Genomic DNA, 24,947 nt, shown 5'->3' with positions numbered 1-24,947 from the left:
AATCAAACATGAGTTGTCTGTGCAATAGCAAGGGCTTTGTCTTCCTACACCATGGGGCCCACTCTAACGTGACTGATTTTTCAACTTTACTAATTCCTGACCAAATAATATATATCAAATATGGATCTACTTTGGAAGCTCGAACTTTCAAAACTTCGAACTTCATATGGTCGAGGCCGTAACATTGATGCTGTGAAAGCTTGAAACTTCAATAAGAAAAAAATGTAAAAAAATTGTTTGCGTTTATGCAGGGGGGCAAGCCCCACAACACCCCCCTGCTAATTAAATATACCAACTCCAAGATAGCACTACAGTGAAGAAAATGGCACATTTCCTGTTTTGCGCTGTACAGCTATCTCCATTTAAACCGTTCAAAGTTTCAAAACTTCAATCTTGTGGTCTCGACCATATGAAGTTCGAAGTTTTAAAACTTCAAGCTTCCAAAGTAGACCCATATATTATCTCAGAGAATTTACAGCGAAGAAACTATTGCAAGATGAAGATCAGCAACACAGTCCTGGTGTCAGTGGGGAAGCACAGAGCACTGGAAGACTGGAGGAAGGAGAAGTATGTCTGGGTAAAGTCTCAATGTCAAGCTGACTTTAAAGATACGTCCTGATGGTTGAACAGGAGGGTTAAGATCACATCAGATAATTTATTAAAACTTAATTATCAAAAATGAAAAGAAAACAAAGCACTCATTTGGTGACAGCAGAACCAGCTTGGCCCTTCTCTACAATCCTAATTGTTCACACATGCAGCACTGCACTTCCACAGCATCTGATACGCACCCAATGAAATGAGTGCTAAAGGCCCGGAAACAAGAACGAGTATTTATCTGAGACCATTAAAGCTGAGGAGCATGGACAGCACTGGCTCAAGGAATGAAGAGTAGCAGTACCCATATTTCTCTCTACATATGTATGTGTCATGCAATTAAACTAAAGTACCAAAGTGTATCTGTTTTTGTCTTGAATAGATGTTGAAAAGTAACAAATATATTATGAAGGAAAACATACAAGATCAAACAACTCCTTAGTAAGTAACGTTGTTATAAAATGCAGAACGTGAAATAACTTTCACATGCCATTTCAAGTTTTATGAGTCACAAGTTTTACTGTTATCAATTTCTGTGAAAATAAAAACTGCACAAGTCAACTACAGTAGTGATGAAACCTACAGTATGATTTATTCCAGTTACTTATCATAGAGTATTGTGTAGCCGGGCTTCTACAGAAAAAAAAAAATTTTCAGTAGGCAAGTGAGAATTTACACAGACACAGAGGAATATGTACTTAGAGATTACTGGTCTAAGACGCTTAGATTACTTCAGTAAACTAAGTGTTACCACTGCAGGAAATAAAAACATTCCCACCAACAAATTAACTATCACAGATGTAAATTTTACCTGATCATCATTTTCATCAGAGAACGTTATGGCTGCAAGCTTGTAATTGTTTTTCAGCAAATACTCATTCACAAGGAAGTTTAGGGCTCTTTTTTCAAGAGGTTTAATAGGCTCCTGCAATATCATGAAAAAAAATTAGCAGTCTCACGAAACAAAAAGAAGTCTTAGTCAGCCTTCTATCACCAGTTTTCACAAATAATGTCACTAATTTCCATATATAATTGAAAACATCTCTTGAAACAAGATCTGCCACACAAGCTCCTGAACTTGAGATTTTTTTTCTCTTTCATGTTGTAATTTCAACCATACAAGGTCTTATACCCATACGTGTGTATATACACAAGATATGCACACTACACACACGCACACATTTATACATGCATGTATACATTTACCTATACAAGCACACACAAATTACATATTCTATACGTACACATACATTTCTATGGAGCGAGAGAGAGATACACATGCACTGTGCGTGTGTGTAGTGTGTGTGTGTGTATGTATACATACATACATTATATATATATATATATATATATATATATATATATATATATATATATATATATATATATATACACACACACACACACACACACACACACACACACACACACACTGGGACATACAAACATGCACACATTTCACATACATACATACATAAATTTAAACACATTCATGTATAATACATATCTACGTGTGTATAGATTTCTCTCACATATATTTGCTCACACAAAAATAATCTGCAGCTGTGTAGTCACCATACAAGTAGGTCTTCAAGATGCTTTCATCAGGTCACACTTCTGGAGCTAAACCCATACCTTTAACAGGATGACATAAGAAAAAAATGCTACAAGCCACTGGGCTGCCTGCAAGGATGACCAACATCAAAATAAATAAACACGCAAGCACACACACAAATCACTTTTCACTATTAAATTCCCTAAGAGAATAGGCAGAGTTAGGACTTCCAAGACGGCTGCACATTGATCAAAGCTTAATTTCAGCTCTCGGTATGAAAACAGAAACTGAGAAAAAGGAGTGCCATTCAAACTGTTTTTGGGGTAAAATTCAGTTACTGCCCAGTAAGTATACTGCCTGGGTGCCAGCAAAGAAGAAATTTGGAAAACGTTAAAGAAAATCAACCAAAACTGGTGAAGAGGAAAACAGTATCTGTTTAGCAAAAAGCAGTTCAAGCTCCCGTTTTGGTTCAAGATATAGCTTCTAGTAATTTAGAGGAAAAAATTAATCAAGTGTACAAAAGGGTGAGTCAAATAAATAAAACATTAAAGTAATATATCAACTCAATTAATACAAGGCAAGACAAAAAAAGAAGTTTTAACAAGTTGCTCAGATGGACTGATAAAACTACAAAAATGAGACGTCAAAATGAAGAAAAAGCTGGCCAAGAATGATGATTCTCAAGAAGTGATGTTTGAAAAATAGTACCAGAAGTCAGCACGTGCACAGAAAACCCAAGATTTGCTGCTGTAGAACAGAAACTGCAAGAAATAGACTATTCATTTTTGAAAGCACACACAAGCAACTGGACTGATGTTTCACAGCAGGAGTTAACTTAAAAGGCACATTGAGCACATGCTCCAAACCTGGCCATGAGAAATCAGCGAAGACCTAGATTAGTAAAGATGCAATCATACCAGCAGAAAGAGCTGATCCTGACAAAACCGTAGCAGAAGAGTCGTCTTCTTCTTTTGACTTTTCCCGGTTAGGGGTCACCACAGTGGAACTCCGGTCCGCTAATGATTAGCAGTAGATTTTTACAGTGCCGAAGTGCCAGCTCGATGCCCAACCTTTAATGAAGGCATGCCCTACGCATGTCTTCTGAACGCCACTCAACGACAGGGAGGACATGCAGACTCCACACAGAAGGCGCTCCAGCCGAGAATCGAATAAGTGAACCTCTTCGCTGTGAGGCGACAATGCTACCGTTGCACCACCACGGCTTGAAACCATAGCAGAAGAGTAAAGTCTTAAAATGGAAGGCAGACAAGTGTTTGTAAAAAATGAGTATCTGCTGTACACCAGGCAGAACAGAAGCAAATTTATCCCTGCAATCAGGCAATGTCAAGAAGCAGGTGAGAGATTTAAGATGCTGTATCCAGGTGTCTTCAGAATATTTTTTTTCCTGGAGGATCAAAGACATTTTTGGATGCAAAACAAACTAAGGAAGAAGTAAAAACATTTATTCAACAAAAACTGAGCCAGCAAACAGAAGAGAACACTGCTTCCCACTCTTCTGACAATAAAGTTCATATAGAGAGAGACTTTCCCCAGTGAAACATTTTCCAGTGTTCCAAAAGAGGCACAGGAGTCGACTAAAAGAATCAAGTATTGGAAAATGATGATGAACAGGAAGACCACCAGCAGCACTGAAATTAATGAATAAATGGGAGACTATAAAGCACTGATCATATTTGTGAAACATGGCTTTGCAAGAAAAGGTGGCTTAAAAAGACTGGACTTTTGTTGACTTTGTTAACCCTGTGGGTGGACAGTAAATTATATACCCTGCTTTATATACCATTAATATTTAGAACACTAAAATGGTAAATGTAACTGTTAGTAAAAAATCGTGTTCTTCTTAGTATTTGTATAAAACATTTCATGGCAAACTGCATGTCATATATAGTAAAGCATTTTTGTGTAGTGTGTAGTCAGCTGTATTTTATATATGGGTCAGTCTTCTCAATGACTGTTGTGTGTGCTAAAAGATACTAAACAAATACTTTTTAGTTGTAAGGGATACAAGCTTTATGCTATAACAAGAGAACAAAGGCTGGACAGAAGCAATTTTAATATTAATATGCTGTGATCTTAGGTTGCTGGGGTGCAGAAGTGCACTGATTATATATAGAATTAAAATATTTCTTCTTACTTTTACAAGAGTGAACACCTAGATTAATACCCTTGGCTTAAGCTACAGACAAGTCCTTTTTGTAAGCAAGTAGGCTTTAAAAATAAGACAAAATAATGAAAACTATGAAAAATGGTAAGTTCTGTAGAGTGCAAAGATACTGGCTATTTTCCATTCGCAAATGTTCAGTGGGAGTCAAGAAGTCTGTAGCTGAAGGTAGCTGTATGCTCTGATCTGAGTAAAATTTACTAAGATTCGTTGCTTGGTACTTTATTTTCGAGATGAGCTGTATGCAGGTTCAAGCAATTAATTAACAGTTCTGAGCATTCTTTGCTAAGGGAAATACAAAATTTAAAGATACAATGGTAAGCAATTCAGAGAAAAATAAAGTTGGAAATTATGAGAAGGGAACAAGACAGCAGCCTCCCTGGCAGCCTTAATACTTTAACGCATTTAATAAAATACTGTACAATTTAGTTTTACTTAAAGATAGCTAGTACACATTTTCTTAGGGCTAGCTGTTATTTTATAGCAAATAACAGCAGAGAAAGGTAACAGAGTGAGATGAGGCCAAGATGACATTTGGTGTGCATGCCAGAAACTGTCTTGACTACCAAGGATTGATAACAGAGTATAGGCAAAGAGAAAGGGATGGGAGAATTTAAGTGAAAGACATGCTCTGGCAGAGTTTTTAGGTGAATCTAGAGCAGAAACTGCTGTTAAAAATGGGTAATTAAAACTGCACACAAACTACTGTATGATAACTACAAAATCAATCAGAGGAGATTAAAAAAGATTGAGAAGAGACTCTAGAAAAGCAATTTACAAGAGAACAATGGAAGGACGTATGCATGGCATTGAAGTATGCAACAAAGTCCACAAGACTTAGGCTTGTAAAGGCTCCAGGGTTATTAGCCTAGTTCACACCTACGAACCTATGAATAATAAATAACAATAAATAAATAAATAAAAAGCAAGGCATCCTCCCAACTCTATATGAAGGAAAAGAAAAATAATGGGAACAATGGAGGGTAGGCTGGGTAGCCTGCCTAAGTGTATGGCTGATCCATCCAGGAGTCATGGTGCCCTGGCTGCTCATTGGCTCCTGCCTTCCAATCTCTTTTGAACTTTTTCCTTTTTCCTTGTGACAGATTTGCTTTCATCTTGATTAGGTTAATAAGGACCAAGATTCAGCCAAGCAGTTTCTGTTGAAATTAGTAACCTGAGCCAAACAAAGATGATTGGTTGACAGACTACATAGTCTTGCCCTTTTTCTTCAATCTCTTGAAAACTCTTTCAGCAAGGGGGGGGGGATCGTAATCTAAGGGTGCGTTAAGGAGTAGGAGTGACTCCTTTACATGGTCTCACAGGGGCAGAGTCCACAACCAAGAATTTCTCTGAGCAGACCCTCTGGCTGCTGCACTGCACGATACATCCACAGCATCTTAACTACATTTTCTGGAGTGTTTGGTAAGCTAAGCTGATTAGTTCATATATCTCCTCGTTCAGATCCTTTATTCTGTATCCCTCTGCCTTAGTCTTCACTTTTCCAGTAGGGATTGCTGATAAGAAAATATGTGGGTCTATCAGTTTAAGGCTCTGAAAGAACCTCTTCCCATAAACCTGAGGAATATCTTACTTTCCCCTTTCAATGAATTCACAGCTTTCCCCTTGCCTGAATCCAGAGACGCCACTGTTGGATCAGGTAGATGATTTTTGTAGGTTCCTACTTTCATAAAAGGTTACTAGGCTAATGGGTCTAGAGACCTTACAACCCTAGCCAAATTTATCCCGAGTTGCCCCAATTGTCGGCAGTTAGATGAGTGAAGTTTGCAGCGGTAAGGATCTATGGTGGTTAATACAGACTTCCTCTGTCCAGAAGGGAAATGGGCGCCACCTCAGGAGTGAATTTGCGGTCATGTATCCATTGATCTAAGTTGCATAAGAAGAGGGTCAGGGAGGGGCTCTGTTTCACGTGAAATGAAAGCTTGTCCAGAGAAGTGGCAGTCTCTGGGAAATGCATCCATCTCTCCAGCATGACCTGCTCATGTCAGAGGATAGGGTTAAGATCCCTGGAGTGAGAGATGCTTGTGCAGTTTGATTTATGAAAATGTAACACTTCCATCAGGGCAGGGTCAGAGACTGCCCTATAAGTCAGGCACAAGTCATCCCTTAGCAACCTGTAGGAGACAGAATACAGTGACAAGGCATTCACTCTTTCCACACAAGACTTGTTTGTGTACCCTGTAAATTCTTGGTGAGAAACTTCTGGGGTCTCTCGAACTGTTACACAAGTGTCTGGTGAGGTACATGCAAAAGGGAGCATTGTACTCAATTACTGATCTGATGAGGGCCAAGTATAATGGAATTATAACATCCCTAGATCTAGATGCGATGCTTTAATTATAAGATGTGCCACATAGAAGGATTTTCTTACTACTGTGGATACGTAGTTGTCAAACTTCAGATTAATATCAACCTAAGTACCCAGATCACATACCACTGGGTCTACACTTGGGGGTTACTATTTATAATGTAATGTCAACTTTCCCAAAGGAATAATGATGCATTTTTTGCATTTAGTTTTAATCCATCACTTTGGCACCATTTATGTGTCTGTGTTAACCCTGTCTGCAGTATATTAACATGGATGAGGGACTCAATGATTGCTCCCAATTTGCAATCGTCAGCAAATAGGCCGTCCAAGTTTGCCTGGATATCTGAGAAATAAATCTCGAACATTAAGGGGTCCAGCACAGAACCATGAAGTATGCCACTGGTGACTGCTCTTTTGCTAGAGGTGAAGTCACCCATTTTTAACAGTGTGTCCTGTCGGGTAGCCAGCTGGCAACCCATCTGGTAATGCTAAGGTTATATCCCAAGTAGGAGAGCTTCTCTATAATACCTGAGTGGGGGATTGTGTTAAATGCCTAGGTTAGATCAAGAGGTGAGGTATGCACCATCTTTCTCTCATCCAGGGCCTTGGTGACTTTCTTGAAGTCAACCATGTTTAACAGGCATGATTTACCTTTAACTAATCTGAAATAGGTTGGGTCCAGAGTTTGGTGAGTCAAGATTTTAATTTTCCCTTTTCCTTAGATTCATGGTTTCATAAGTTCATAGTTAATTACTGGGGCAACTTTCTTAATATGCCATTCTAACTCTAACCAATTTCATTCACAAAGGAGAAAATCAAACACTGTACCTGGTGTTCATCAGTCAAACACCTTAACCATTATACCAAATCCCAAACTTTTTATAAAGGAATTTGACAGCATCTTTGGCCCTACATAAGCAGTCAGTTTTCCTTGGTGCATGGAGAGGGGTCTAGTTCCATTGATGCATTGATGAATAAATCTGATACTCACAAAAGTTTTATACGCAAGCTGGACCACTGTGTAGTCCAACTCCAACTAGAGCTCTTCTTTCAATATATGACGACTGTCCTCAAAGAAGAGATTACTCTGGTGGAGATGCAAAGTGTAAGGAGTCATCTGTGTTTATTTTACATGCAGCAACTTAGGGAAAATAGCCAACTTAAGCCAGTTCATCTTCTGAATCTTGGGAATTAGAATCTTCAACTTGGATTTTAACTTTCTCTTTTTAGAAGGGGCCCCAGACCCCTCTGGTGTTTCTAGTACCGTTTTTTGGATTTCAAAAAGGTCATGGAAAACTTCATCCAGTTGCATAAGATGATCAGTAAAAGCCTTGCAGGAAGAGGGAACTGAGGCACTGCGCAATCTAGACTGAAGTTTAGTAACAATATGTACAGTAACAAGGTGCGAACCACGAACACAAATCCAATGATAGTGTCAGACCAAGCACTTATATAATGAAGTTTTTTTAAGAAATTAGACTACTATGACAAATTAGGGGTGTAGCACCCAGTGCTCTCCTTCCCTCTCCCACCCAACTTTAAGTTGAAGAGTTCACCTGCTACAATTTATGCTACACAAGAATCACTACAGCACTGCTGACTGCAAATTCAATACTGCAATACTGAATGTACTAAAGGACAACTGGGATCTGCAGACCGTATGCCCTAACACTTATGCAGCTGGGGTACCTGCTCCCTATACTCCCAGTAATTATGCCTCTGTAACAAACATTAGCATTTTCCAGTAGTTCTCCTGAAAAGAACATTGTTTAATGATGGTAGATCAAACATTAAGTGAAATGTTACAAGATTTGAATCTAAGAAGCAAAAAGCTTGCAAAGGATTGAGATAATTGTATACTGAACATTAGAAATGTGGTTACAATGAAAGTAAACAATACAATAATCGCAATGGGTATATAGAGGTCTTAAAATAAGGGATTTAGAGAAGCAAAATGAACTAAGTGGAATTCAACATGCTAACAATCGATTAAAAGTAGCTAGACATGTCCATGAAAGAGTACTTAGAAGCTATTCTATAAAAGCACAGAAATTACTGGTTCAATGCTCGAGTCAAAGGGTTGAAAAGATAAATAAAAATGGGAATTATGAGAATGGTATGGTAAAATTTGATCCAGGAAAAATTATGAAGGTAACAGCAACTACTACAGTACATTCTATAGATAAGATGCAAGGGATGTGAATAAAACAAGAAATGATAATTGAGACAGTTACAGCTTCCTCAGTTTACAGAGGCAGAAAGAGTGGTATTAAAGATAGAGGAAAATGGAATTAAAGAAGAAAAGGCAAAATGACAATGCAAATAAACACCAGATATGCTAGAATTCAATTAGAACTGTGGTAAAAAGGAAAAGGAGATAATAAAATTGTGGCTAGTAGTTTTAATATTTGTATGGGTGGGAATTTGCCCTTGATTTGGAAAGAAGCAGTAGTTGGTAGTTATACTAAAAGGGAAAGAGCCTCTTCATCCAGGGTCATAAAGACCCATTTGTTTCGGAATCATGACAGCAAAGTATTACGACAGTCCTGACAAAAAGACTGGCAAATATAATACTAGTAGTAACAGACCTGGATCACTTTGGGTTTTACAGAAGACAGGTAAACATTTGAAAACATTAAATGAAAACTTCATCTTCCCCTACAGTTTAATTCAATCCTTAGGTTTCATCTCACCCTACAATATGGTTCCAGTATTGTGTAGGCAATAGTACTTTCTAAAACTTTCAGAATCAAAGGAAGGAAAAGCCCACTATAAGCTTAACTTCTCACATACTTTGCAGAGGAATATACCAGATACCACAACAGAAATCTGTAGCTTACCCTGTCAGGTACTGCATGGGCAATTAGTCCTGCTGATATCAGGAGCTCAGCAACTGCTATAAAAAAGACAAGAAATTTACGAAACTGTTTTCCACTGTGAGGAAGAGAAACTTATCACTGACCTAACTGACAGGGTTGCCATTTGTCTCTTCCTGTAGAGCAGACCTGATTTGGGCATTTCTGTTCTGTGTATATATATATATATATATATATATATATATATATATATATATATATATATATATATATATTGGTAATTCATTTTATCTTAATATACAAAATGCCCAAGATGGCAAACCAAATAGTGGACTGCATATTTTGCATAGTAATTCACTTATAAGTGATGTTTTCTGTAACTGTAACATTTCTACAGAAAGTATTAAGAAGTGTAAACAGAACTACTAATGTGCTCAAAGATTATGATTTTGAAGAAGTGGTCAATATGCTAAAATATAAATCAACGGATAGCAGTGCAACAGAAGTAGGAAAATAAAATGTTTTGTAGCATTTGTGCCTCTGTTTAAAAAAAAAATATCCTAATATACAAATTCAAGAGGAGATAGCTGTAATTGTTCCAGGCTTCACTGTAGCAGTCTTTATTATAGAACACATCTTCTTTCGTTTTTTTTCCCTGTTAGGGGTCGCCACAACGGATTATCTGTCCACTCATGATTGGCAGTGGAGTTTTAGTGTTGAGTTGCAAGCCTGGCGCCCAACCTTCCACAGAAGGAATAATAATAACAACAACAATAATACCACCACCAAATATGCAAGTTGAGACTTGATGACAGGTAAGGTCAGACTGCACCAAAATAGAATGCTTGACGAAAAAATGGATGGAAAAAAGTAGGAACTTCAATTATACATCCCTAACATTTCAAACCCATTTCGGGTAACTAACACCAGCAAATCAACGAGAAGTCTTAACAACTTTACAAAACAAGCAAAGCATATGAAGTTTAGACGCAAACACCCTTCCCCCATCAGAGTCTCACAAAGCATGTGTTACTGTAAATGAATGCAATGGTCTAGGGAATGGAATAATTGACTGATTTTGATGACATCTGGTGTTGCCCTTCTTAGTAACTACTGAAGACATGGTCCCAGGACATTTGTGCTTTCTATACTCAAAACAACCAGTAATTTATATCAAATGGGCTTATCTTCTAAAATAAACTGATCCATACAGCCTTTCAATGCTTAACATAAACACATGCAATGGGGCAATGATTTATTTTATTTATTTATTTATTTTTACTGTTGATGTCACTCTGATGCTTGGTAAGTGCAAGGACCCGGAGACCAGTTTTTCAGCACAATGAAAGACAGCAGTACACCACAACCATGTAATAATATAAACGAGTTATACTGTGTCTGAAACCAAACTGCTCCACTTCCCATATTATTGTAAAGACTCCCCGTCATTGACATCAGGAGCTTCTAAACACTGTGCCCTTATAAATATCTTCAAAGAAAAGCATTTATCAGCAGAAATGTTGAACTGAACAGAGAAACTGATGAAAACGATAAGATAGGGCAGTGAAAATAGTGATAACACTGAACTCACTACCTCGATTAAAATGCCAATTCAGCAAAAGTGGAGAACTTCATGGCACATTTCCCAGACAGTGCAAACAAGCTCGCAATTCTCAACACAAGTAGTTGATGGGCCAGTAAAAATCCTAATCAGAAACCACAGACGTTGGACGTACACTCCCACCAAATCCACAGAACGCACACGTCTAAAACCCGCTACAGCTGATCCCAAAATGACCCGCAAAGTGCAACAATTACATACCTTAAATGGGCGTCCATAATACAAAGCGACAAATTCTATTTATAAAGCAGAACAAACCACTAGCAGACACAAGTCAGGGTCATCATCAAGTATGACTATACTGTCAACACTGTAAGAGTTATTTACAGACTCACTTACATTAGAATGAAAAATAATGGCTTTAAATAAAGTTAAAAATACGAAACGCTTAACTCCTGTTGTCTGAAGTCCGATGGGTAGAGGATGAAAAGGAGTTAAGCGTTTCATGTTTTTATCTTTGTGTTTTCTATAATAAAGACTGCTGCAGTGAAGTCTGGTTCAATTGGAATATCTATCTGCACCTCTTGCGTATCTCGTTGGTTGTTTTGTGGTCAGTGGTTTCCACTCTAGATACTTGTTTCCACTAACAGTTACAGCAGATAGTTGTACTTATTTTTTTCTTTTCGTAGTGTGCTTGTAAAATAATTCAGAAAACAAAAAGCAAGCACATTAGCACATACCACTTAGGATAAGAAAAAATATCTTCCTTCTGCTACAGACACTAGTAAGTATCAGAATATGTCCTCTGAAGTGTTAACACGTCTTTTGACTACAGGAGTTGCTAGCTTTAACAACTCAGGAAGAATGTGGAGATGGTCTGGCAGGAGTGACAACACAGAACTGCAAAATGACAATCCTTAAAGCCTGGAATTTAGCTGCTTTCTTCAGCTAGAGTTGCAAAGTTGTTCTGAATGGCTTATAACAGGCACAAAGAAAAACGTATATGATGATCATTCAGGAATAAAATGTATGCACTTCTGCTACAGAAGGTGTGTAAGATGCCTGTGACTCACACCATTGCTGCTGTATATTAATAGGCTAGCAAACCATCATCACTTCCTTATGTCTATATAACTAATGTAAAGGGGACATAAAGTGCATTTTTAATAGGGGACAAAAAAAAGCACTAAAACACGACCATTATAACAAGTCAGATCATACTGCCAGCCATTTTGTAGAAAAACATTAAAATTTTATAAGAAGCACCTAGAGTTGTTTAATGCATTAAACAGCTCAAAAAAATTAAAGATACAATGAAAAAAAAAAACATTCTGGAGTTTCAGCGTGGAGTTTTTCCTTTAAAAGAATCTTTATAATTCAAAATGATGCATCGAACAATAAAAACAAACAAATGCTAACAGACCTGGACACACAAAAAAAACAAAAACAAAAAAGCATTTGACAGAGTGAGTTGGGAGTTTATGAAGAGATCTTTTGAGGCCTTTGGATTTCCAGAAACCTGAACAAAATTAATATTTAATAAAAATTGCTCCGAATATCACTATGCATTTAATTTTGATTTGAAGCTCTTTATTTAAGGTTTGATCACTTCTACTTTGTATCTTATTCTAGCATTACATTTGTTTTGTTTTAAGTTTTCTGTTCTGTTGGAGTTTTAAGAGTTCCTGGCTAGGGTCAGTGAAAAAAAAGTTACCAAAGAACTCCTTTGCAAACTGTGAACAGCATCAGTTAACTAGTGGGGGAAATTAGAAACAGCATTGCTTTTTATTTAGAAATATCTATATTTAGCTGAAGTGTTTGTGTGGTCTGCATTGCTCTGAATATCACTCATCTCTGAATGCATTCTTCCCCCTCCCACCCAGTCCTTGTTGTGTTCTTACATTTGGTGGCTTTTGAGTTGCCTGCCCCTACTACAGTTGGACACTCCTCCCAGTCTCATCTCATCAGCTCATTCTATTGAGTAGTGGGAGATCATTTAGGAAGGCCAACCCCCTTAGTTTTTCAACCTTGAATTATCTTGTTGCATCCTTTCCAACTTAACCTAAAAAAATGCACCTTATTCATCTGCTTTTTCTGCATTTGTGTTTCTTCCTACTTTAGTACTTTATTTTGCTTTGGCTGCTAATTCATAAAGTACTCAATTGCATTTATTCTGCTGCATTTATTACTGCTTGCTAGTAGACTGATTCAATTTTAACTGTTATTCTAAACCTTTTGGTTTAAGCACTTGGGCTTCAGGCCAGCTGTTTTACATTAAGAAGGTTTGTGGTCTACACTCTTGTGGCAGGAGAGGTAGCTTACATCCTTCTAAGTTGGGAACTGCTGGTTGAAGGCTTAGTGCCTGTTATTCTAAAAGTATCTTTGTTCCAGTTTAAGTACTTGGGCTTCAGTACAGTTATTTTACATTAATAAGGTTTGCAATCTACACTCTTGTGGGAAGAGAGGGTAGAGTCTGCCCTTCTGAGCTGAAAATTGCTGGTTGAAGGCTTATTGTGTCTGCTTACTTGAAATGTTTCTGGAATTGGTGCGCCTTCTTTGCTGTAATATACACTAGATTCAGACCTGCTGAAGCTACCTCTGTTTGCATAACTTGAGCACGAATCCAGGACATCTTTTTTGGAGAGGGTTCTCCTGTACCCTGATGGCAGTAGTGCGCAGATACAACTTGTCTGATTGAAGACTGCTGGAACAGGGCTTAGTTTGAGTTTTTTTTTACTGGTTAATTGGTTAGCATGTTTAAACCAGTTTGCTCTTGTTTGCCTCTGCTTTATTTGTGTGTGTATATCTGTTCTCCTGTGTTAAATCAGCTTAAACAGAGTTTAAATATCTTTGCCATAGTCGGGTTACAGGTTTTGCTGTATCCAGATCTGTTTTGTGCGATTCCCGTGTTTCCTGCTACACCATCTTGTGTTGGCCGGGGTCTGCATGCATTTAGTGGGAGCAAGTGAACTGGCTGGAACTGGCCTAGCATACGATGTTGAGCTAAGAGCTCAGGGACAAGGGTTGAATGGCCATATCCAGCGTTTCTATTTTACTTTCATTTTTGTGGTATTTAAATCCAGCATTTGTGTGGATTTGTGCCTGTTGTGACCGTAGATGCTGCTGCAGTGCTGTTTTAACCCTTTGCAAGATATCTCTGTTGCATTTTTTCCCTTACCAGCACTACTGTGTAACTGAGGCTCTTGCCTGCAGCTACTGTACTGATTTTATCCAGCCCTATTCACACCTATAGGTACTCTCCACAGATAGTACCCACTCTACTATCCCTGACCTCTCTTCCACAGATTCTGATAACCATGGACGGATAATTTCCTATGGTTTCCTCCTGCAAGTCTAGTTGATATGGGCATTCTGAGACAGTGTAGCAACTGCCTTATGTTCACAAACAACCCACTACTGCTACCACCTAGGAACACAACATGAGAGAGATGCAATTACATTAAAAACCTAGAATCCTTGCTGTCTCAGTCACAAGCCAGTACACATCTGGCACTGAGAAGGTTATCTGCACAAACACTACAAACACCACACCTCTAACACCAACCACATCTGTACAACACACTCCTACATATGCAGGGGCTCTAGGCAAAAACATACCTAAACAGAGACCAACCTCTGAAGCAAAAACACACGCGTGCACATCACAACCCACAGCACTTAATATCACAAATCGCACACATGTCTGTGTCTCACAGCCTCTACGGCCCAGCCACAAACCCAACATACTAGTCACAGGAGACTCTTACCATGAGAGACACAGCTTCACAGCCACCGTCCCTTCAGTTGGAACTAGCACTAATGTCCAAACCTACACCAAAAAACTATATGAGCACCTACATAGGTTCATAGGTTGGTACTAGGCTACTGGCCCTAGGGCCTACACATGCCTAGCCATAACAATTCCCTGGATATTTCTTCCCACAGTATTTACTTCCCTGGACTCCTGTCTAGCAGTTTGACTGACGTGATCCCTGGGGTGAATTTCCCATCTCCCATCCAATAATCAAGGTTCCTTTTGAAGAGGGCCAAAGAGGTGCTGTGCTCGACATGTATGGGCAGTCTATTCCAGAGTCTGGGGAGTCTCTTGGTCAGGAACCTATCCCTCCAGCATGTTTTGTTCATTGTGATGACAAGGTTTAGATCCCTGGAGTGTGTCTCTGAGGGATTGGGATTATATTTTAAGTGTAGCATGTTCAACAGCTCTGGGTTTGACATGTATGTTAAGCAGAGATCGCCTCTAAGTAGACTATATGCGACAGTATAGGTGGAGTTTTTTAAGACTGTCAGCATAGGGTATCGGTTTTAGGCATGTGATCCTTTTAGTGAGGTATTTCTGCGGCCTTTCCAGTTGAATATTTCTTGAGAGGTACATACCAAACGGGGTGTTGTACTCTATAATGGGTCTAATGAGGGATAAATACAGTGGGACAATGACCTCCTTTTTTCTGGATGAAAAGCCCTTAGTGATGAGGTGTGCCACATAGAAGGATTTCTTGACTGTTGTGGCGATGTGGTTATCAAAGGTGAGACCACTGTCCACCTGTGTCCTTAAGTCTCTTATCACACTTTCGGTGTTTAGTGTACTGCCACCCATGTGGTAATTCACGGGTACATGTTTTTTCCCCAAAGGGGATAACTATACATTTCTTGGCATTGAGTTTGAGCCCATGGCTCTGGCACCAAGCATCTGTTTCTGTAAGGCCGTTTGTAGAATATCCACATAATTTGGGGATTCAATAATGGCTCCCAGTTTGCAGTCATCTGCAAACTTTGTTAGCCAGAGTCCCTTAGTGTTGGCCTGTACTTCAGAGAAGTAGATGCCAAACAAGAGTGGTCCCAGGAGTGAACCCTGAGGTAATCCACTTGTCATTTGTCTGGAGCTGGATTTGGAGTTGGCTACTTTTACAACGAGGATTCCATCAGTAAGCCAGTTGGCAAGCCATTGAGTGACGTAGGGATTAATGCCCAGCTTAGTAAGTTTATCTACAATTCCAGACTGTGGGATAGTGTCGAAGGCCTTGGCGAGGTCCAGATAGGATGTATGGACCACCTTACCCTTGTCCACAGCTTTGGAGACTCATTCGAAGAAGTCAATCAGGTTCAGGAGAGAAGATCGGCCCTTCATGAACCCAAACTGCATGGGGTCCAGTGTTTAAAGGTTGCCAATGTCTTTGTTTCTAAGTTCCATAATAATACGTTCCATGGCCTTGCAGATCAGGCTCGTCAGACTGATGGGACGGTAGTTCCCGGAATCCAAGGTGGATCTTCCCTTGTGGAGCGGGATAACTGTAGCTGTGCGCCACTCAGTGGGCACGAAGCCAGTAGTGAGGCTATGATTAAACATGACACTTAGGTGAGGTGCCAGTTCATTTTGTAGTTCATATAGTACACAGCCTGGGATGTCATCTGGTCCCACGGATGCTGTATTCTTAGCTTTGGAGAGTGCGTTTTTTACCTGTGTAGCCGTTATTTCAAGAATTTGGCAATCTTTCGGTATTGAGATGGGCCCTTTAGGGGGTGAGAGGGGGGTGAAGCTGGCACTGAATCGATCTGCCAGGATATTGGCAATATTCTTGGGATCAGTATATTTAATGCCATTCTGTTGTAGCTCAGAACAGATCTTAGCATTGCCATTTAGATTCTTGACATAGCTACTAAACGCCTTGTGGTTGTCTTTGAAACCTTTGGCAATTTCCTTTTCGTAACTAGCTTTGGGAGGATTTTATGAGGGGTCTCTGCTTCTTATCAAGGCTGGTAAGGGAGTTTTTTGCATCCTGGGATTTTCCTCTTTTCTGCAACAGTTTCTTCCTTTTTTTGTAAAGTTCGTTTATGGCAAGGGACCACCAGACTGGCTTCCTTTTTTTGGAGGAGAGAGTCTTGGTTGTATTGGGGATGGCACGATTCATGCAAGAGTGGATGTGCTCGTACAGTGCCTTAGTGCAGGATTCAACAGTCGAACTTTCAGTTCCTGTCTGCATGGGTGTCATGATGTTTGTCACTTCTGGCTTGAGTAGCATAAAGTTGGCTTCGGAGAAGTTTTTAATGGAGGTTTCCTTACTGAGGGGTGGGGGTGGGATGTGGATGTCAAGGGTGATTAGCTTATGGTCAGACCTGACCAACGAGGGGGTGACCATAGGTGTAGAGCATCAATTTCCCATGTTGGTAATGACCAGGTCTAGGATACTGGAGCCCCTGGTGGGACTAAGGATTAGTTGATCCAGGGCGTTGGAATTTATGAATTCCAAGAACCGTTGGGCAAAGGTGTTGGTACACGAGTAGTTTTCCCAGTTAATGGCAGGGTAGTTGAAATCACCCAGTATTAGGGTGTTTGCTTGTATCTTAATATTTTCCAGTATGTTTAGAAAGGTGTAGTGAGAATCTTGGGGCATGGTGGGGCATCTGTAGCAAGTTACAATTTGGATTGCTGTCTTAACTAGTGTTAGCTGCACCTGGAGAATTTCAGATGAATTGGGTTGGGCAACTAGCTTTGTGTTGTGAATATCCTTGGTGAATATGGACACTCCTCCACCTTTAGTGTTTCTGTCCTGATTTGGTGGCCGAAAAGTGTGATAAGAGTTGTAGCCTGGTATTGCAGGGGTGCTCTCTGGAGCCTTGAACCAGGTCTTAGTTCTCCATTTTTTGGAGTGCCTCGAGAGAGTGCATCTTGAGGTTTAGACTTCTAGCACTGAGAGGCATTACCTTCAGATTTTGCATGCTTGTACCTGTTACAGTGGTGGTTTTGTCCTTTGAACTTTGCCTAAAAAAGCACTATAGGGGTGGCAACAGCCTTAACCAGTAACCTGAATCCTAGGGGTGACAGGTGCAGACCATCTGTGGCAAAGCATCGTGGTCTCCCAATCATGTCATCCCAGGCAGACAGATACTGGATCCCCTATGAATGACACCAGAAGCTTAACCAATTGTTGAAGTCAATCATTTTGTCCTTATACTATGGTATCATTCTGGGCGAATGCAGGATGCTACTCAAGATTAGGGTCATACCTGCCTGGGCCACATGATCAGAGAGCTCTTCCATGTCTCTTTTCATGTAGTCCAGGGAGGTACGTATCAAGTCATTCACTCCAAAATGGACAATGACAGAGTCATATTTGTACTTGTTGTGGAGTGACTTATGTGGTGGATCCTGGCACCTGACAGGCAGCTGACTGTAATTTTCTCCTTGTTCAGCCTGGTGAGTGGGACATCAGTGTGCCTGACTATAGAGTCACCTACGACTAAAGTGTTGGGTACGCTGTCTTGCCTTAGGGGCTGGTGTTGGGTGGCACACTGGTGTGGTAAGTTATGTGACACTTTGGTTGTGACTGGTGTTTGTTTGCGTTTCAGCTTCGGAGGTCCTTGTTGCTTGGGCAGGTTACTGTTAAGGGCCTCCACATGTGGGTTCGGTGTTGCTACGTGTGGGTGTTGGTGGTCTGGGTTCAGAAGGGCTATGTGCTGCTTGAGGTGTAGTGCAGGTGTTAACCTTCTCCTCTTGATTGTCTAGCGCAATCTTGGGGGGAAGAGAGCTTTGCTTCCAGTATGGCTATATAAGTGCATCTCTCGCAGGTTGTAGTGTTGGGTGGTAGGAGGAGAGGGCTGTGTACATGAGGCAATTGCTGCATTGCCCCAGTATGCCCAGATTCACCAGGTGGACAGGAGAAATTACTGGAAGCGGACCCTTGGATATACCTGGTTTGGTCCTTTTTTTTGTAAAGTACACAAACTGTTTTCCCTTACCTTAGCAAGTTACTTTGCAATTACAGACTGTTTAGTGCCTACAATTAACTTCTCCTTATTAACAAGGAGAGTTGAGTGCTTGTATCAGCTTAAGACTTCCTACTGCTTGCCAACAGGTTTTAAAGCAAGTGCTAGTCACAGGGATGCTTTAAGGTAAGATGAAAAAAATGGTTATCCTAAACATTGCAGTGTGCACTAGAGGAGTTAGATGTGAAAGTAGTTAACTTAAGTTTTACCTATCTAAAAAGTTAAGTTTTAGTGGAGAGTCACTATTTTTAAAACAGCAAGATAGATTAAAAGGGTGTGGTCACTTTTGTATTCTGGTACTATGGAATACAGTAGGATAGCCAATACATTTAAACAGTTGAAGGGGAGTGATTTCACAAAATGATAATTTTGTGCTTACTCACACAAGCCAGTAAAAACAGAGAGGAAATGAGATATATGGTCAAATTAACATAAGGGGAAGACAACTAGAAAGACAGTGGTGTTTAAGAACACTACACCAAATGGGTGGAAGGGTGGGGAAAAAATTCTGCCTGACTTACAAGAGACAGAGCTGTGGTCTCTTTTCAAGTTTTAATATGCAGTTAAAAACAGAATACAAGTAAAAAACAAGGTAAATAAAACAAATCACAGTATTCAAAACAGAAAAAGGCAAAGTAATACAACAAATAAAAAGCAAACTAACCTTTCCCTCACAGCAAAGTGTAGCAGAGTCTGCGTGAGCCTTTCTAGTAAAGCCTAGCATAGTGTATGGACTCATCAACACCGTACAGGACCAAATAATCTTCCTCAAGGAAGAGTAAACATGTGGTGGACAGCAGCAATAAACAAACTCTGTAATAAAAGGAAAAAATTGCTGTCCAGGACCAAGAAGGAGCAGGTGCCAAATTGAAAGCAATCTCTCCTTTGTCTGAACAAGCAAATAAGTTCACGGGTGAAATCCTCTAAGGCTAACTTTGAGTCCAAATTGGCCACAACCACTAAGGACAATCACAAGGCCTTCTTCACATATGTCCACAATCTCAAACACCCAAATATGCTCTGAACTGGTGGCCAACAACATACATACACAAATGCCATAGATATAGCCAACCTGCTGGCAGACAGGTTCATGGAAAACTTCACCCCCCTGTCCCCCCATCAGTAAAAACCAGGACTTCCCCAGCACCTGCCCCCTCCCCTCATCACCAAGGAGCAGGTCTTTAATGCCCACTCAAAGGCAAAAAATCTCTGGCTGTATCCTACATGAACTCAGTTTTGAGCTCTCGGGTCCATTAGGCACCCTATTCAACCAAAGGCCTGAGCACCAGCTTCGTTCCAGCTGAATCATGGACAGCAACTGTCATCACTCTACACAAAGATGGAGCTTCCACTGACCCAGGCAATTATAGGCCCATCAGCCTAACTAGCCTGATCTGCAAGGGTCTAATATTACATTATTGAAGTTTCAAAACTTCTAATCTGATCTGGTCGACACCATATAATCAAAGTCTTGAAACATCGAAAATGTAATAAAACACAACAACCTACAAAAATAAACCATTTAAACGCTCTAAGCAGGGGGGCAAGCTCCCCTGCACCTCCACTCCCACTACTTACATATTCCAACTCTGAGATTACACTACAGTGCAGAAAAGGGAAATCTTCCCTTTCCACAATGCACGGAGATCTCCGTTAAAAGATTCGAAGTTTCAAGACTTCGATCATATGGTGTCGACCATATCAGATTCGAAGTTTTGCAACTTCAATCTTCTGATATAGACCCGATCTGCAAGGCCATGGAAAGTATAGTTGCTTACACTTACCATAAATGTAGATGTTCGACTGCATTCACTGTTGCAGTCATCACATTTGGGTTATCCCTGCCAGGGTAGCCCTCAGCCGGCCGAAATACCAGAGGCTTAAGTACTTCTGTGTCAGTTGCTGTCACTTCAGGACCGACGTCAGGTCGTCAGTAGTATAAAGTAAGGCAGCCAATGCCATTACATCACTTTTTCTTGCCCTAACCTGTCAAGAGCCCCCAAGTAGAAGCCAGGTTCTGGTGGAAGAACCCCACCAGTTGAAAGTAAATACCAATATGTCCCTTATACCAATACGTCCCTTGTAAGGAAAGAGAAGAAAGGGGGATGGAGGGAGGAAAACCAGGACTGCAACAGTGAATACACTCGAACATCTACATTTATGGTAAGTGTACACAACTGCACTATGTTCTTAGTGTTTCACTGTTGCAGTCATCACATTTGGGTTGATTCCCAAAGCTGAGGAAATGGGTGGATGCAGTCAAGGAAACTAAGGTCTGGTTAGGATGCCCTGCAAGACTGCAGAGGCAAACCCTGCCCTGGATTTGGAGAAGAGAGGCAGGTATTAATGTTTGGTAAAAGTGTGAACAGATGCCCAGTTGGAAGCCTCCAGGATGTCCCTGTTGGGGACACCTCTGAGGAAAGCTGCAGAGGTGGAAGATGCTCTTGTGAAGTGAATCCTAACCCCCTTGGGGGGGGAGGCTTTCCACGTTGTTTGTAGCAGACATGGATGCAGTGTGCTATCTATTTGGAAATAGCATGTTTGGAGATGGCTTTGCCTTCTGCCCCTGTAGCAAAGCTAACCAGCAATTGAGCAGTCTTTCTGAAGGATGTAGTCCTGTCTAAATAGAATCTGAGCTGTCTGTGCACAACTAGAGAGTGCAGAATCTTCTCCCCCTTTTTCTAGGGATTAGGAAAAAAGGTGGGCAAATTAATGGATTGGTTGAGAGCCACACTGGACACCACTTTGGGCATGAAGGATGGGTTAGTTCTGAGGGATACCCTGTCAGCATGGAAGATGACGAACGGTTCCACAGTCATGAGCGCCTGCAGCTCGGAGACTCTTCTGGCTGAAGTGATGGCCAGAAGGAAAGCTGTCTTACAGGAGAGAAATTTTAGCCCTGCAGAAGAAGCTGGTTCGAAAGGAGGCAGGGTGCGCTTTTCCAACACAAAGTTAAGGTCCCAAGCTGGGGTTGGTGCTCTTCTGGGTGGCCTCAAGTTGCTAACCTCTCTGATCAAAGGGTGTGAGAAAAGGGGCTGCTCAGTGGTGAAATGAGCACAGATAGCAGAAGCATGACTTTTTCTAGAGGAGAAAGACAGGCCACTGTGTCGTCAGTCAGCTAAGCAATCCAGGATGAAAGGGAGGGAGTGCTGTTCCGTATTGGCTCCCTTAGCCTGGATCCAGGTGCAGAACCTTTTCCATTTGTCAGCATATGACTTTCTAGTGCTAGGGTGTCTGGCCTCACGTATAACATCTATCACCTGTTTACTGAGCTTGGCAGATTGCTCCGGGGTTAGGGAATAAGTCAAGCTGCCAAACTGAGTGTTTGCAATTGGGGATGTATGAATTCCTCTTCCCTCTGGGTCAAGAGGTTTGGAATTTGAGGAAGATGCCATGGTGGCACTGGGGACAGGCTGTGCAGCAAGGGATACCAGTGTTGGCGAGGCCAGTCTGGAGCTATAGGAATTGTCCTTGGTTTTTCCTCCTTTATTTTGAGCATTACCCTTGGGATGAGAGGTAGTGGAGGAAAGGCATAGACCGATAGATTGAATCAGGAGAAGGACAGGGCATCCACTTGCCAAGCTATGCAGTGATGCTCCCCGGTGCAGAATTTGCTGAGCTGATGGTAAGTGGGGGAGGCAGAGAAGTCGACCTTCGAAGTGCCCCATTTCTGAGTTAATAGGGTGAGGGTTCTTCTGTTGAGCTGCCACTCACGTGGGTCCAGAAGATTTCTGCTTAACTGGTCTGCCAGAGAGTTGAGATAACCTGGAAAGAATTGTGCTAACAGGTGCAGTTGCATGGCAGAGGCTGTGTGCCAAAGGGTCATGGCCAGCCTGCGTAGTGGGTAGGAGTGAGTCCCTCCCTGCTTGTTGATATACCACATCACAGTGGTATTGTCTGTTTTGATCAGTAGAGCACCTGGGGAGAGAGGGGGCTTGAAAGCTATCAAGGCATGCTGTTCAGCCATCAGCTCTTTTTGGTTGATGTGCAGAGGGATTTGCTGCGGGCTCCATTGTCCCTGTATGCACCTGCTGTTCAGGTGTGCACCCCAAGCATAGTCTGTGTGCCAAAGGGTCATGGCCAGCCTGCGTAGTGGGTAGGAGTGAGTCCCTCCCTGCTTGTTGATATACCACATCACAGTGGTATTGTCTTTTTTGATCAGTAGAGCACCTGGGGAGAGAGGGGGCTTGAAAGCTATCAAGGCATGCTGTTCAGCCATCAGCTCTTTTTGGTTGATGTGCAGAGGGATTTGCTGCGGGCTCCATTGTCCCTGTATGCACCTGCTGTTCAGGTGTGCACCCCAAGCATAGTCTGATGCATCTGCGGTGAGGGTCTGGGTGGCGGGGGGTGGTGAAACCAAGGCTTGCTCCCAGGAAGATAATCCTTTGGATGGGCACCTGTTTGGATTTCTTTTCATTGATTGTGTACCTTAGGGAGGTTAGGAGGGTCTTTACAAAGGTCAGGTGCTTGAGCAGCTTTTCCTGGCTGTCTGCCTGCCTGAATAAGGCAGTCATCTAAGTATGGGTAAATCTGGATACTCCTTTGTCTGCAAAATGCAATGGCCGGAGCCAGACATTTTGTGAAAACTCTGGGAGCAGTAGGTAAGCCAAAGGGAAGTGCACAGAACTGAAAGTGTTGAGATCCTGCCCTGAAACGGAGATATTTCCTGCATGATTCCCTGATAGAAATGTGGAGGTAGGCCTCTTTTAGATCTAGGGTGGCTAGCTAAGCATCCTTAGAGAACATGGGTAGCAGCTGCTGGAGAGTAAGCATTCTGAATTCTGGGATCATCAGGAAGGTGTTTAGAATGGATAGATCTAGGCTGGGGCGCCAGGTGCCCTCTTTTCTGGGCACCAGAAAAGGTCTGGAGTAGAAACCTTGGCCTATCTCTGTTCTGGAGGAACGTGCTCTACTGCCCTCATAGAAAGCAGGGAAAGGATTTGCTTTTGAGCCTCTGCCCACTGGTTTGGAGATAGATCTGTGAACCCTTTTGGGGTTGGAAGGGTGTGGAAGGAAAATTTGTATCCCTGAGACACTATGTTGAGAACCCAGTGGTCGTTGGTAATGGTGGCCCAGGTGCTTGTGTGAAAGGAGAGTTTTCCTCCTAGGGGTAAGTGAAGGTGGGCAGAGAGAGGGGGTGGGGGAGATGAGTCATTGTGAGTTCTTACCATAAGGGGGTGGCTTAGAACTTCCTGGTTTTAAAGTAGAGGTAGTCCCACTGCTTAGATCTCTGCATCCCCTGTGGCTGCTGACTGGAAGGGTCTGGTTCCCCGGGGCCTGGGCCAGACTGGTTTAGTGGGAGCAGGAAAGGACCAGTGCTTGGTGGGACAATACCTGTTGAAACTGGGTGACTGGACCTGTACGAAATCCTTAACTGTCTGCATAGATTTTGCTTTTTCTTCCACCTTTTTTAACACATCTTCTGCCTTAGTGCCAAATGAGTCATCTTTGTGCAAGGGGGGCATCCAGCAATTTAGATTTGACATGGTCTGGCAGGGGCTGTTCCTTAAGCCAAGCATGCCTTCTAATGACAGATCCAGTGACTGTTTCCCTGCAAGAAGCTTCTAGGGCATCAAAACCACAGTGCAAGGTGTGTTTAGTTACTTGACTTGCAGAGTGCATTAACTCTTGTAACTCTTTAGATTCTGCACAAGCAGGAAAGGAAGACATTTTTTGTTTGAGGAGTTCCAGGGTATGTTGCTGAAATTTTAGCATATGGAACTGACAATTTAGTGCCTTGATAGCAAGAGTAGCTGAGGTGTATACTTTTTTACCTAATCTGTCTAGTGCTTGGGAATCCCTATCTGAGGGGGTGGGATTCTTAGCAGAGGTTGCATTAATCCCTTTAGGGCCTTGAGAAATTACCTCAGGGTCAGCAGTAGGATTTTTAAAAAGAAATTTGTGAGAGTCAGGGACTCTACAGTACCTGTCTGGTTTTCTGGGTGCAGGAGAGAGGGTGTCAGGAGTCCAGCCTGGATTCCAAGGAAAACATCCTCCACAACATCCAGGACTGAGGGGATGGCCAAGGGACTGTGCTGTGGAAGATCTAAGAATTCCCTTAGTCTCTTTTTAGACTGAGGGTAGTCTTAACTCTCTCACTGGAAATGCTCCCTTAAGGTATGAAG

At 41.4% G+C, this 24,947-nt stretch overlaps 1 protein-coding gene across 1 annotated transcript in view; it reads right to left on the bottom strand.

Annotated features, from left to right (window-relative positions):
- The window catches only part of RELCH (RAB11 binding and LisH domain, coiled-coil and HEAT repeat containing), a gene marked incomplete in the record, with an annotated part of 1,574,926 nt that overhangs the window by 1,266,299 nt on the left and 283,680 nt on the right, over nucleotides 1-24,947 (bottom strand). Inside the window, 1 exon segment of the mRNA XM_044065183.1 lies at nucleotides 1,409-1,522. Within this exon segment, the coding sequence (XP_043921118.1) occupies nucleotides 1,409-1,522 (114 nt within the window).

The sequence above is a fragment of the Protopterus annectens genome, chromosome 3.part0 (assembly GCF_019279795.1).
Source record: "Protopterus annectens isolate FY-2018-M chromosome 3.part0, PAN1.0, whole genome shotgun sequence".
Lineage (NCBI taxonomy): Eukaryota > Metazoa > Chordata > Ceratodontiformes > Protopteridae > Protopterus > Protopterus annectens.
The sequence above is the reverse complement of the archived record's forward strand: the minus strand, read 5'-3'. Positions and strand labels throughout refer to the sequence as shown.